We start from the raw sequence: 14,314 nt of genomic DNA, 5'->3' as shown, positions 1-14,314 counted from the left end.
TGCTAACAAACTAATGTTCAGAAATGATTTTCTTTATTAAAACAAATATCTTTGGTCCTCAGCACCCCAACATTCCTATTATATCATAACTTCAGTATTTACAGAATTAACTGCTGATAGTTTTTTAAAAAATAAACTTAAAACTTGGTATCAGTGTTAACATTTTTTCCCCTCTAGGATACTAAACTTCCTTCATCTGTTCGGAATACACTTCTGGAGCTTTTTGGGCAAATAGAGCGAGAGTTTGAAAACCTTTATATTGAAAATTTGGAATGTGAGTATGGTTTTCTTACAACTTGAAAACAACTATATGGAATTAGATTATAGTAGGATTCATTGTGGTCATAAAATACTCTGTATGCTAGAAACTAATGTACCCTTATTTAGGACTTTTCATTGTGAAGAATTTACAAATCACCTAAAATCATATCCCTAAATTGGAGTCTGCCCCTTTTCTGAAAAAGTGCCTTGGGATCTTTTCCACAAGGAGTTAGGACTCCTGTGGTGTCTTACCTGAAAGATAGAACTCTGGCAGCATTGTGCTCCTTAGCACCATACTGGAGAATTGTTTCAGTATTGACTCAAAGGGAAGCCTGCTGTCTCCCATATCAGCGGTAAAGCTTCCTGCATGACACAGGTTTTCTTAGAGGTCTCCAATCAAGGTATTAATTGGACATAACCCTGATTAGGTTGTGAGATCTAGTATGTCTACAGACCATTATTTTTTGTTAGTGTGGGCTACTTTAGTAAAGAGGATTCACAATACATATATTAGCATTAGTCAATACCTGGGGTTTCCTGATTAGTTAGTATATTATACTCGCACAAAAATTAAAAGACCATTGTTGCAAAGTTAAGCACTCAAAAGTTGGGAAATGCCTAGGGTCTGGTTTAAAAAAAAGTATGTGATCATGTAATTTAAGACTGCATCATAATGCATATACACAAGGGCTCAAATTAAGCTTGGACAGCAAACCTTAATTCTGATATTTCCTAACTTTTGAGTGTTCAACTCTGCAGCCTTAAAGTTCTTTGAACGCTGTGTGTGTAATTTCTTGGTATTTTTAAAAAGCAAACCGAAAAAAAAATCTGGCATCTAGTAGACGCCCACATCATTCATCAGCAGGGTTGGAACCTTCAGAGCCACCACACACCCCTTTGTAATTAGGAGTAACTGGTAGCAATAGTAGATTGCCATCCTCTGTGTGAATTAGCACTAGAGGGGAATATGGGACATTTTGCCAGTGGATTTTGCAGGTATTTGCTGACAACAGAGGAATGATGGGACCAGGCTGTCTTGGGTTCCATTCCAGACTCTGGAGGGGACTGTGCTCTTCCCTCTTTTCCCCCACAGTATGACCCCTTTTGTCCCACTCCCTCCACTCCAATCTGTCCCTGTTCCAGTTCTCTCTTTCCCGCCCTGGCTCTGTGTCTCAATTCCATTCTACTCATCTAGCTAGTCCCACTCTCCACTCAGGCTTCTCATCCCAATCCCAGTCTCTTTGTCCAGTCATTCCCAGCTCCTTGTCTCCAGCCCCAGTGCCCAGCTAGTCACAGTTTCCGCTCCCAGCTCTTCATCTGATCTCTGTCCCCGCCCTGGCCTACCATTACATCCCACACGTTCCCTATCCCCTCTGGCTTCCCATCCCAAAGCTCCCTGTCTAATTGCAGTGTCCATCCCACCCCCTCCACGTATACACGCTCCTGCACTCATTGTCACGGTCTCTTTTCCCTGGCTCTCTCCCCAGTTACTCATTTGATTTGTCTCCTCTTCCACCTACTGGCTCCCAGTCCTACTCTCCTTGTCCAGCCAGTCCCTCTTCCCTTTCCCCCGGGCTCCTTGTGCCAATTCTACTGAACCAACACGTCTGCTTTGTCTCCCTCTACATTCAAATCAACCAGCTTCCTCCTCCATGCTGCCTGAGCCCAGCAGAGTGGTCATTGAGAGCACAGGGGAGAGAGTGTGTCCCTGATCTCAATTTAGATGCCCAGACATGGCACAGCCTCCAGCAACCCAGAGCTGTTTCAGGGAAAGTCCTGCTCAGTTCTTGGCTGGAGACTGCCCATTGTGGACGGAATCTTCAGGGAATTTAGGTGCTCAAATCTAGGTTTCTACTGAGTATGTGCAAACTTGCTATTTTTTTTCCAAATGCCTGTAATTTGGCCAAATGTTGATGGATTTTCATAGAAACAGCAAACTGTACATCCCTGGCACAAAGGTCACTCTGCCAAATTTCAAATCTCTGCTCTAAAACACAGGAGTAAGAGCTTTTAAAAGAAAAAGTTCTCAGAATTGAACTTGGGCAAAACATATTTTACCCTGGCCTTGTTCTCTGAGGTGGATGAACCATTTTGTCTGAAATTTTCTAATAAACTTTAGCCTGAGGCAGACACCAGGCATGGAAAACTTCAGCCAAGCAATTAAGTTTGGCAAAGGTATAAAACATTGAAAACCGTGTTTTATCATAGGAAGTATTGGGTAACCTTAGTTAGTGGTGCTACCAGCCCTGCTTGTAAAAAAATTGTATAGTACAAATGGTGAGTATGGGTGGTTTAGAGAAGTAATAGTAAAAGTAAATTGTGCAATACTGTATGCACACAGTATCAAAGGTGGTGTTGAGATTCTCATTCATGTTGTGAACATAGTTTTTTATGCTTACATGCAAAAACTACTTCTGTATTACAGTAAATGTTTACGGAACACTTGAATGACACACATTAAATGTGTAGTACAAACGTTGAATTCTTCTTTTAAGTATAAGTTAATCTTAATTAAGATACTTCTAGGAATAAAATGAGTAACTCCTGGGAGAACTCTATGCCAAAAAATTAAAAATTCTGTGCACAATATTTTAAAATTCTGCATATTTTATTTGTCAAAATAACACAATACAATCACACCAGTTTCAATTATTTTTGGTCATTTATTTCAAAATACCTGTCAGCGAGTATGTCTGTAACAATACAGACAACAAAGGTCCAGGAAATGTTTTTTGACAAATGGATTCCTTACTAGGCATATTAATACAGAACTCTTGAGTAATAACTCATTTAAACTGTTATACAGAACAGTATTTCCTGCACTCCACAGAAGCAGTGCAAAGGCTGGGGGGAGTCAAGGATAACAGAGGTGCTGAGGGAGAGGGAAGTAAATTGCTGGGAAGGAGCCTGGGTGTGAACTTGGAGTGTTGTTTGGTATGGGTGGGGAAAAGCATAGAACAGGTTTTTTGTGGGGGCTGGGAGGGATTGTTAGGGAGCTTCCCCCATGCAGACCCTGGCTGACCCTTAGCCTCTCCCATTCAGTCAGGCACATCTGCCCCTGTCCCCATGTGTTCCTGCATCCCCATGAGTCCTTGCACCCCCCTATCCACATGTCTCTCCACCCCTAGTCAGACACCCCCTCCCCCATCCCCATGTGGCTCTGTGCCCCAACCCAGCCACTCCCCTGTCCCTATGTGTCCCAGAACCACTTCCCTCATCATCATGTGGACCTGCACCTCCACTCCCATTCAGCCCCTGCCCCAGACTGTCTTCCTGCACTAGCCCTTGTGAGCCCCTGTCTGACCCCCCCACTAGCACCCGCACACTGTCTGTCTCTCCGTAGCCCCTGTCTCCTGACCTGTGAAGAAGTCTCTGCAGGCTCTTTCTCTTCCGTAGCTGGTTGGGAGCTGCTGTGTTCTAGTTCCACAGTGCATATGGTGGGCAAAAGTGGAACTGCAGTAACATTTTGGCAGAAGCTTTTTTTTGCGCAAAAAATTTAAAATATGCGTGGCTCATTAATTATGCGCATGCACAGTAGCGCAGAATTCCCCCAGGAGTAATGAGTGTTCTTGTTTAATCTAATTAGCTTCAATATGCTATTGCCCTACAGTATCTTTTTTGATTTTCAGCAGTGCACTAGCTTTAAATAGATAGCATACAGAAGGAAAAACTCTGCTTTATAACTTAATAGAACCTAGAAATGATTTGCTAATTGTGGATGAAATAACTGCTATGAGGCCACAGACTTGCATTCACTTCCCGAATTTCCATTTTTTGAGTGGAGTTAGTTTGATACATGAGTTCTACACACATTACAGGTATTGTCCTGTTAGTGTTCAGTCACATCTGCTAGCAAACTGTAGTGAGAAGTGATAAGACTATTTGGCAAAGTTTCCTTGGAACCTGGGTCAAGGTTTATCTTTGGTTGGGAAGTTCAGCATGACATTTTTTCTTTGTTTAGAACATGCAGACTGCTTTTATAAGATTATAATAAACTACTCTTGTGACTCGTAACATAAAATAGATGACTTAATACTACAAAATTCCTTAGAGTACAATATTTTAATGATGTGCTTTTAATTGCTTATTTATATTGACTTTTTTTGCTACTGTTAGTACGTCGAGAGATCGATACACTTAATGAGCGCTTAGCAGTCGAAGGACAGACAATTGACGGAGCTGAACTGAGCAAAGGACAACTGAAGACAAAAGGTAAGATAAATATTAACAAATATTAGGTTTTCTGTAGCTTGCTTTTCCTACTTAGCTTAAGAAAATTTACAATTTAGTTAAAGGGAATTGATACCATTGCACAAATAAGTTAACAAACTTATTACCCGAAATATTTTCCTTTGAACTTATTTGTCTCAACAGCCAGTCATAGTACCAGTCAGCTTTCACAGAAATTGAAGACCACTTACAAGGCATCTACCAGCAAGGTATGAGACAAACTAAACCTCTTCTTAACGTTCATGAGACTAACGTGGCTGTTTTTACATGATAACGTATTGTATGTTAAGCGGTATAGTTCCATTTCTAAATAAACATGCCTAGTAAAGAGTAGTATCTATCTTGGATTCAGCAATTATCCCTCACTTCAGAAGTGCTATACTAAACTTCTGGAAAATATGATTAAGAATGCTAATAGAAATTGGAGTATGGGATTTTGTGGTAGTGTAAACTACAAAAGAATTATTGTTATTTTCATGTTGAAAATACAAAATTAACTGTTAAGTTTTGACTAAGGACTTCTTTGGGAATGACCTCTAAAACTATCCTTAGAAGGCCTTGCAGCTGAATTGATTTAAACTGGTTGATTGTCTATGTAGTGTGGTTTTGAGCTTTTCCTATCAAAGGTTGTCTATTCTTGATCTTCAAGTTCCCAACCTCTCCATCATGCTCCTTTCCAATAGGCAGACAGGCACCCCTTCTTGCACTGTGTCTCTTCACAGTTGCCACAGTCTTACCATTTATGTCCCCACGTTGATATTTCTCTCCATTTTTGGTCTTATTTTTCTGTATTCCTGTATCTTGTGTTTTTTTTTATCTACCAGTCTTTTCTCCCTCCCATTCCCAAACCACTAGATGTCTACACGCTGCTCTTTTTTGCTTGGTGTGAGGGTCATTCATTGGTAGCTTCATGGGGAAGGGCAGCAGATGCGTTTGCAATGAAAAATGGTGCCCGACCTTGTAGATTAAATACTTGACTGTTCCCATGGTTAGCTGCATTATATGCTGCTGTGGGAGTATAGAGGCATTGTGGGAGATTTTTACAGGAGCCATTTACTTCTCTACTTGGAAGTGTGGTAATATGAATACAGTATGGTGAAGCAGACCTAACCTTTTTGCACCTTTTTCAGGCCCCACTCTCTTCTCTGCTCCCTTTTACCCCTTGAATTAGTCTGACAATCTCAAAGGCCTGCCAACAAGCTGTGAAAACATTAGTATAAGAAAGTAAATGCTAAAAATTAACACAGTGCTAATTTTTTGGGTGATTCAAAGTTAATATTTTGTATATAATCTAGATAAATAAAAAGTAAGGAGATGCACTGGGCTGGCTTTAAAGTCTGTATTTAATGTGTATGGATTTCTGTAGACAAAATTCATATATGGGGAAACAAAAGGATAAGAACGGGGTATTGTTTTTTATTATTTATTCCAACCTAACAAGTTTATTCCCTTAGTCCCTGAAGACTTTTATAAAATTCCTATTGTCGTGGATCAGTCTGCATGTACTAATGTGATGAGAATATACCCCCATTTTTTGTAATGCATAAATTGCAAATTCATTAACAAGGCTAGTTAAAATATGGGCAACATAGGATTAATTGTACAGCTATTTTGTAGTCACAGAATAGTACTTTTCATTTCGATGAATATGCAGAAATTACTGTTTGTAAAGCAGGTGTTGAATACTTATCTTCTCTTAATTGCTTGCAATGTAGCGCTCAAATTCTTTCCCAGGCAAAGCAGGTGGACCTCGCAACTTCTACGTGGGAAGCTGGGAAATATGGGGTGGAGACTCATGGGTAACTGCTTTGCTTCCCAGTGTGCCAGTATGCATGTACAGCTAAGTAATGGCGAATGGTGGAACATGCAGAATCTCATAATTTTTCATGGGTATCATATCTGTCAACTGTGCCATGTCAGAAGACTTTACACTCTTTATTATTACTAATTTACTGCTCTTGCTTGTATATACAAAACAATGAATCAGAAGAGTAAAAAAGACTGAACTAGTAGCATTTCTTCCCACTGTGTTCTGCCGAGTTTAACCTCTGCAGTTTGTGGGAGTGTGCTCGTTTTGAACAGTCACTTTTCTGAGTGGGAAGGTAGTCACTCTTTCTTTGAATTCTGTAAAACAAAGAAACTACAGTGCGCTTAGAGACAGAAGTTCAGGAAAGATATACAGAATAATATCTGGTTTAAAAAAAATTCTCTTGCACTCAAACTCCATAGGGAAATCTGCCAAAGAGCTGTAGGATAGCAACTGTATGGCTAAGTCAGAGGGAATGGAGCCTCAATTTTCCACTTTAAGTGTCAGACTGCTGTATTGTGCTTGACTGATCAGGTTCTTCATTCTTCTTTCTACTGATGCTGTAGTGTAGTTAAATGCCATTTTGGCATCCGCCTTTCGAAATGGAAATAACTTGTAACTGGCTTAATATTAAGATGTCAATACAAGATCAAGAAGGTGAAAGTGAGCAGTTCTATGAAAGAAGACTTTATCTAAAATATCTTAAATAGCAAGTGACAGGGCATATTTTTAATAGGTATATCTTAAATTAATATCCACGGAAGGTATATTTGAAAGTTTTCTCCCGTGAAAGGGGTTTTTAATCGATTCAGTGGTATTTGAATAATTTTTTTGCTTCCTCTTTGCACCGTAGTTCATGGAGGTGGAAGTAGTAGTAAAATATTCCAGTAAATAAAACCACCTGTGCTTGAAGTGGGAGAAAGCAAAGGAAAACAGATTTCATTTGTTACCTCTCATGTAAAGTTAATATCTGGTACAGAATTCTTATTCCTGAGTTTTAGCTCCCCAGTGTGGCACAGTAAAAACTGCCCAGGCTTTAAAAGTTTATCACTAAGTCAGTAATAGTGGTCTTGGGTGTGAGTCAACTATCAGTGCTGGCCACACACCAAACTGAGGAGAGTCAGCTACTGTGTTTGAACATTACAGTCAATTCTTAATTGGTGGTGGTGGGGTGCTGGGAAGGCTCCTTCCAGAAAACTAAGACAATCCCCAAAGAACTCCTGCATAGAAAAAATCATGGCTCAAAATCAGAAACCACAAACTTAGAATTCAAACATAAACACCACCTGAAACAAACCCATCAAATCTGTGGGAAGTGGATCGGTGAATTCCTGCCAAATGGTTTTCAGAGAAGCAGAATTACAAGGTAAATAATTAGCTCTTCTCTATGAGCACCATTTTTTACATAAGTCTTACTCTTGAAGAGTAAGTAATTAAAGGATTTTTCTAACAGAAAAATATAGCAATGACTACTAAAAAGGGCTTTAAAAATGAAGGCAAATGCCAGATGCTCAAAGTATGATGTGTCTAAATACATGGCTTGACAAGCCTGCCTTGTTGAAGCTCTTTTTCAGAGAGACTTTAATGACAATGGGAAGAAAATGCATAAGAACTTAAACTGACAGAATCATATTCCAAAACTGAAGATAAAATGACTTTGCCTAGGTTACTTTTAATGGCATCTTCAAGGGGGGAGTGTAGGCTCAAGAGCTGAAAGATGTATATATATGTAACTTTTAAATGATAAGCAGTTGAGAGGTATGTTTTCCTGTAACTTCCTTCTACTATTCTGCTTTGCATACATGGCTCCATTTTGTTTTAAGGAGTATATTAAATCTGAAAGCTGCATTTTAAGATTGTCTTGAAGGTTTTTTGATTAATTCTGCAGTATGGTTAAACTACTAATCTCTACCTTGTTTTGTGAGGATTAACCTGTTTCCTTTTAAATGCATCCTTAAGTGATTGTTGCTTCTGTTGATTTGAAGCTGTTCTGTTTATTAACAATTAAATTTTGACTTTATAGAGGATTTCATCATTAGAAGACAACATGCAAAAAAACCCCTTGGGAATATTTTAATTCTCAATATTCTTCCAGGCTCTCTCTGTTTTTATGAAGTCTCTCTTTCCTGGAACAATTTCACTTTGTTTTAATCACATGATATTTGAATTCCATGTCTTTGTCTAGTTCAGTCATCACAGATTAATAGGACTTCATTCTTAGTAATATTTTTCCAGAGTAAAACCTCTAATAGAGGAAATTCTTTGTAGCTGAAATGTAGAATTATTTAAGATCCTATTTGCTTTTAAGTTCAGACATTTTAGGGTTTCAATTAACCAGTGTCTGACTACATAACTTAAAATATCTGTTCATAATTATCATTCTGTTAAGAATTTTTTCAGGATGTATTATTTACACAATTTGTTTACACAATTAACACACTTGTTAAATGAGCCCCAAAGCTTGTGAAAATGAAGGAGTAATACCTACATCATAGATGAGCGAAATTTGTTTTTTATCCCCTTTATATTGGGGGATTTTTTGTTTGTACGTGCTTAGTTTCAGCGTGTCTCTGGAAGTCTGTCATGTTTCGGCAAGGCAAATTTTATTTTTATCTTGCTTCCACTTCCTTTTGATCTGGAATTTATCCAATTCAGATACCCTAATATGGATGGGTCACCACTGTGTACAGTGTTCCTGCACTAATATAATCATTTATTTTCCTGTAAGATGGGTATTTTTCCCTGGGTTCTGTTATCTGCTTTCTTGTTCTGTTAATACTTATCTAAATACTAATTTTGATTTAATAAAAAGTTCTTCATAACAGCGCTGAATCTAAGGGAATTTGACCAGCAAGTGGCTCAGATATAACTTTGTTAGCCTCTGATTTTTTGACACTTTTGTGAAAGAATGCTTCATTATCATGCAAATGGAACTGCTTGCATATGCTTCCTGGTCAATTCTTATATACTGCAAAATGTTAAAGACTTAAAACTAATTGAATTTTTTTGCAATTTTGAAGAAAAGTGGCTTAACATTTTTGGAATTTTGTTTTACACATTTTTGGCAGCTCTACATATTGTATGGAAAACCAGTTTTCCCAGACTTATATAACAATACAGTTCACATCAGACAGCAAAATACAAGCTACCCTCGGGCACATAACCATTTGTGGAGAGGGGAAGGGAAATTCTTATAACCAAGGACCTCCTACCAAACTGAATGGAAAGCGTAGACATTGGGCCAAATTCTGTTCGGTGGTATCTGTGCCATCTCATTTGTATTACATTATTCTAACCCAGGACAAAATGTGTCCCATTGTCTTCATAAGAAAACATTGAGAGCATATGCATCAAAAGACTTATTTTTCTTCAGTTAAAGGTCAAGAAACTCTTGATAAATAATGAACTATAAGAAAAATGTTATCTATTTATGTTAACAAAGGCTGTGCATAGTGCCTTTTGGGGAGTGATTAACAATTATCTGCTGATTGATAGGAAAAATAAATTGTTCTTTCTGCTATTATAGATTGTATCCAGTTTCAAAACTACAACATCGAGGGCAATCTGTCAACTGGTGAAGGAGTATGTTGGCCACAGGGATGGTATTTGGGATGTCAGTGTCACGAAAACTCAGCCAGTGGTGTTGGGGACGGCATCTGCTGGTAATTTTTTGTTTTAATTCCAGTATCTCTCACAATGTTTGTGTTAGATTTAGTAAGTAGTGTGATTAGATTTAAAGCATAAGTGAAAGCTTAGTTGCATTCTATATATGAGTATGTCTTCATGGGTCTTTTATTTTAGATCTTGATTTAATTGCATTTGTTTGGCTAACTGTCCTTTCAAGTAGTTTATATAGTTACCCTGATGATAGATTTATATTAAGGAGGTTCGACATCTTAAACTCTCTAAACAAAATGAAATGGATTTATCTGAAATTCTGTTTAGCCTGGATATATGTGGGAAAGTTCAAGTATCCTAGTTGTGTGTTAGCCTTCAACCCTGAGTTAGCGGTGATCCACTTACAATTTAATGGCTATTCAGTGTGCTAAAAGGAATGGATGTAGTATCATTTAGGGAGCTCCTTTTTTCCCTTCCTTTCTCAGAAATCCCATAAGGTAATTTTGGGTTGTTGTTAACTTGGAGGGTACTCACATGGGATACAACAATTGGGGGAGATGACCTATTGTTAACTGTGTACATATAGCCTGTGTCTGGTTTTGTGTGTGTTTAATGCCCTTTGGGAAGCAGAATCATTAATATAGTGATGACAGTTCTCTTCAGAGGTGCAGTAGTGTTTGCTTCCATACATTTAATTGTATGGTGTCTGAGGCATACAGTTGAAAGTAATCCTGGTTTTTGATGCTACCTAAGCATCTAGAAGCAGCTGAAGATCTGTAAGGATCACAGATTGAGGACCTTATTAATGCATATTCTCCCTCAGTTGCGAGGCAGATACTACAGCCGTCAGTTCACACTTAAATGTTTTTTGGCAACAGCAGCATCACCTCCATATGAGTCCCTATCTTGGACAGACACTGAGAAAGTAAAGCTTTGTTACCTCTAGGTTGGATAATATGTTCTAATTGGTGTTACCTTGTAGAGTAGATCAGCATGTGGAGATGCTTAGTGGTGTTCAGTGTATGCAGCACTTACCATATGTGCACTACAGACTGAACTATTGCTTCTAGGTACAAATGAGTTGTTTTAATTTACAAAGCCCTGTACGTTTTAGGTCCTGATTCAACTTAGAAACGTCTTTTCTCCTTTTGTTGCATCTCTGCAACAGATTAGCTTGGATGCTTTTTACTTGCAATCTGAGGACTCCTATCTGTTGAAAGGTTTCAGAGTAGCAGCCGTGTTAGTCTGTATTCGCAAAAAGAAAAGGAGTACTTGTGGCACCTTAGAGACTAACAAATTTATTAGAGCATAAGCTTTCGTGAGCTACAGCTCACTTCATCCGATGAAGTGAGCTGTAGCTCACGAAAGCTTATGCTCTAATAAATTTGTTAGTCTCTAAGGTGCCACAAGTACTCCTTTTCTATCTGTTGAAAGGCCTTCTTGAGTGAAAGAAGCAAACACTCTTGTGGGTTCCATTTTAAGTTGACTTTTTTTTCCTCCCATCACTTCAGTTGTGCAGTGTTTTTAATGGCATAAAAATAGCCTAAACTTGATGGGTACGTAGTTCCATTCATCTTTTTCTAAGTAATAGAATACAACTTCTAGAAGTAGAACATGCCGGTCAAAACTCATCTCAAACTAACTTGATTTAAAGTAGCAGCTTCCTGTTAAATTTTATAATTGACACTAACCATTTTTTTCAAGGTGTAGTGAATGGAAACTTTGAAAATACAATGCAGCTTTCCTTTAAGTACTTAGTCAATTGAAGCTTATTTCATTTGTCCTGCTAGCAATTATGCTTTTCACTGTAAGGCTTGTATAATAGTAGTTGAAAAATAAAATTTTTCATATATTTGAAATGCTTACAAATGCTTCTGCTTTAACCTTTGTAGACCATACTGCCTTGCTGTGGAGTATAGAAACAGGAAAGTGCCTTGTCAAATATGTAGGACATGTTGGATCAGGTAAGAGCATACAAGGTGCTTGGAATGGGGTTTGGGTGCACATATATATATGTATGTGTATGTATGCATACATACATGTTAATCTTTCTATAATGGCTTCCATTATAAATGTTCCCAACTCCATTAGAAAATTCCATTGTAAAGTTTCCCTAATCTTTGTCTTACAAAAATGTTTTCTGACAATGCTCCTCTTTAAAGCTAACTTGTAAAATACTTCTATCAATGTTGAGAATAAAATACATTATACAGACAAAAACTGTTAAAAGAACACTATTAAGATTGCCAAGTCATGCACTCCAAATGTAGAATATGCTAGAATCACGATGGTCTGTGCAACCTTTAATTTATAATATCTGAGTATTCCACAAACATGAACTTAGTTTTACAATCCCTCATTGAGATGAGGAGATATCATCTCCATTTTACAGGTCCAACAGAAAATAGTGTACAGTGCTACACAGTGCTGATTCATCACCAAAAAAGGTCTGTCCTGTGCACTGAATGAAAGAGATCGTATGGGGGAAAAAGTCTTTAATTACATAATCACATCTTATCATAATGCATATGAACAAGGCAGTCAAATAAAGGTTGCACAGGTGGATTTTCACTGGAATAGCAAACGGCACATCCTTGTCATAACAGCATCCCTGTTTTCAAATTTCAGGTCCTTGCTCCAAAGCGGAGAGTGCTAGCTTTTCTCAAAGACAGTTGACAGATTCTTTTTAAACATGGGCAAAATGTATCTTTTTCCTAGCCTTTTCTTGGAAATTGCAGAATTGTTTTGGCTGAAATTATCTAATAATACTCACTTGGAGGCAGACACCTGGCATGAAAATTTTAGCCTGAACAGTTAGTTTTGCAAAGTTAAAAGCAGTCAAAAACAGAGTCTTATGATGGGAAGCATCTGGCAAACCTGATAATGGGAGGTGATGCCTGCCCCGCGTATAATAGGTAACTCTTAAATGTATTTGATTCTTTTGAAAACATATAAAAATGAATAATATTGTAATTAAAACATGCTTTGTTAATATCTAGGCTTTCAAATATCTCAAGCTGCTACGGATATGGTAGCTTTATAAAAATCATGTTGAAAGTTTCAACCACTTCATTTGCTTACAGATGTTCATTTTTGAGTTACTGAATAATTAAATGTGAAAGTTGCAAAGGTTCTAGTCAATTTTATTAAAACAAACAATTAAAATGTATTTAATTTATATGCAGAACACTTAAACACGATGAAGGTCCTAAATTATCATGTTAATACAATTCTCATTGATTTGTATGACTCTCTTAATTCATATTCTGTGAGCAATTAAAATGGAATACATCAGATGTAAAGTAAAACAGCAATAATCATTGCAATGTGGAATTGATCTGTGAATTAATAAGTATAAACAATTTCAGGGCTAGCTTTGTAAATATATTACAAAAACCCCAAGAACTTGTTTAAAACATTTCCATAATATTTTTAAATTACAGGCATTCTAAAAAATTAAACAACTTTTTACTAAATAGAATAGTTACTCTAAGTGACAGTTTTTTCATGAAGCATTTCAGAAGGGCAATATACAGATAACGAAAAAAATTATTAGAAATGTGTAGTGAAAAAATATGTTTGACTCTCAGTTGTTGGAACATAGTCTAAAGGATTTATTGGCATTCTACTTTGGTAGGCCCAATATTGACCTCTGCTATTGCAAGGTTATGTTCTATTTAACATGATGTTTCACCAGCCCTTATTAGTAACTTTGTAGGAAGTTGTTTGATTGAAGTCCTTCAGCAAACAACTAATTGTTTACTGAGGCCAAAGAGGAAGATGAAAAAGCTAGCATGAAATCTAGTATACGTTCCTTGTTCAAACGTAAAAATGAATTTAATACAATAACTCTAGTATAAAGAGTTCTTCATTACCTTATATTATTCAACACTGAGTGTGAAGACTTCTGTGGTCCTGCAAATGTATGTGGATCTTAAGAAATTTTCACTAAGGTAGAAAAAGGCCCATCTGCCAGCCATAAGGTTACTTGTATTACTTGCTCATGTCATTAAACATTAAATATTTCTGCTGTATCCACTAGGTGGCTTATTTAATTGTAGTCACAAGTGAGAAACATTTATCTTTGTGTATAAACTAGTCTACGTAGGTTTATGTGGCTAATAATTCTAGAATCATAGAATTGTAGGACTCGAAGAGACCTCGAGAGGTCTAATCCAAGCCCCTGCACTCAAGACAGGACTAAGTATTATCTAGATTAGGAGTCGGCAACCCTAGAAGTGGTGTGTTGTCTTCATTTATTCACTTTAATTTAAGGTTTCGCGTGCCAATAATACATTTTAATGTTTTTTAGAAGGTCTCGCTCTCTAAGTCCATATATTGTATAACTAAACTATTGTCGTATGTAAACAAAGTTTTCAAAATGTTTAAGAAGCTTCA

The 14,314-nt window shown here is 37.3% G+C and overlaps 1 protein-coding gene across 3 annotated transcripts in view; it reads left to right on the top strand.

Annotated features, from left to right (window-relative positions):
• The window catches only part of WDR37 (WD repeat domain 37), a 68,276-nt gene that overhangs the window by 18,432 nt on the left and 35,530 nt on the right, over window positions 1-14,314 (top strand). For all 3 annotated transcript variants that reach the window (XM_038391108.2, XM_043509585.1, XM_043509587.1), the window contains 5 exons: window positions 178-274; window positions 4,378-4,473; window positions 4,636-4,700; window positions 9,825-9,960; window positions 11,809-11,880. In XM_038391108.2, coding sequence (XP_038247036.1) covers window positions 178-274; window positions 4,378-4,473; window positions 4,636-4,700; window positions 9,825-9,960; window positions 11,809-11,880 — 466 coding nt within the window. The remainder of the gene's footprint in view (window positions 1-177; window positions 275-4,377; window positions 4,474-4,635; window positions 4,701-9,824; window positions 9,961-11,808; window positions 11,881-14,314) is intronic.

Source organism: Dermochelys coriacea, chromosome 2 (genome assembly GCF_009764565.3).
Source record: "Dermochelys coriacea isolate rDerCor1 chromosome 2, rDerCor1.pri.v4, whole genome shotgun sequence".
Lineage (NCBI taxonomy): Eukaryota > Metazoa > Chordata > Testudines > Dermochelyidae > Dermochelys > Dermochelys coriacea.
The sequence above is the reverse complement of the archived record's forward strand: the minus strand, read 5'-3'. Positions and strand labels throughout refer to the sequence as shown.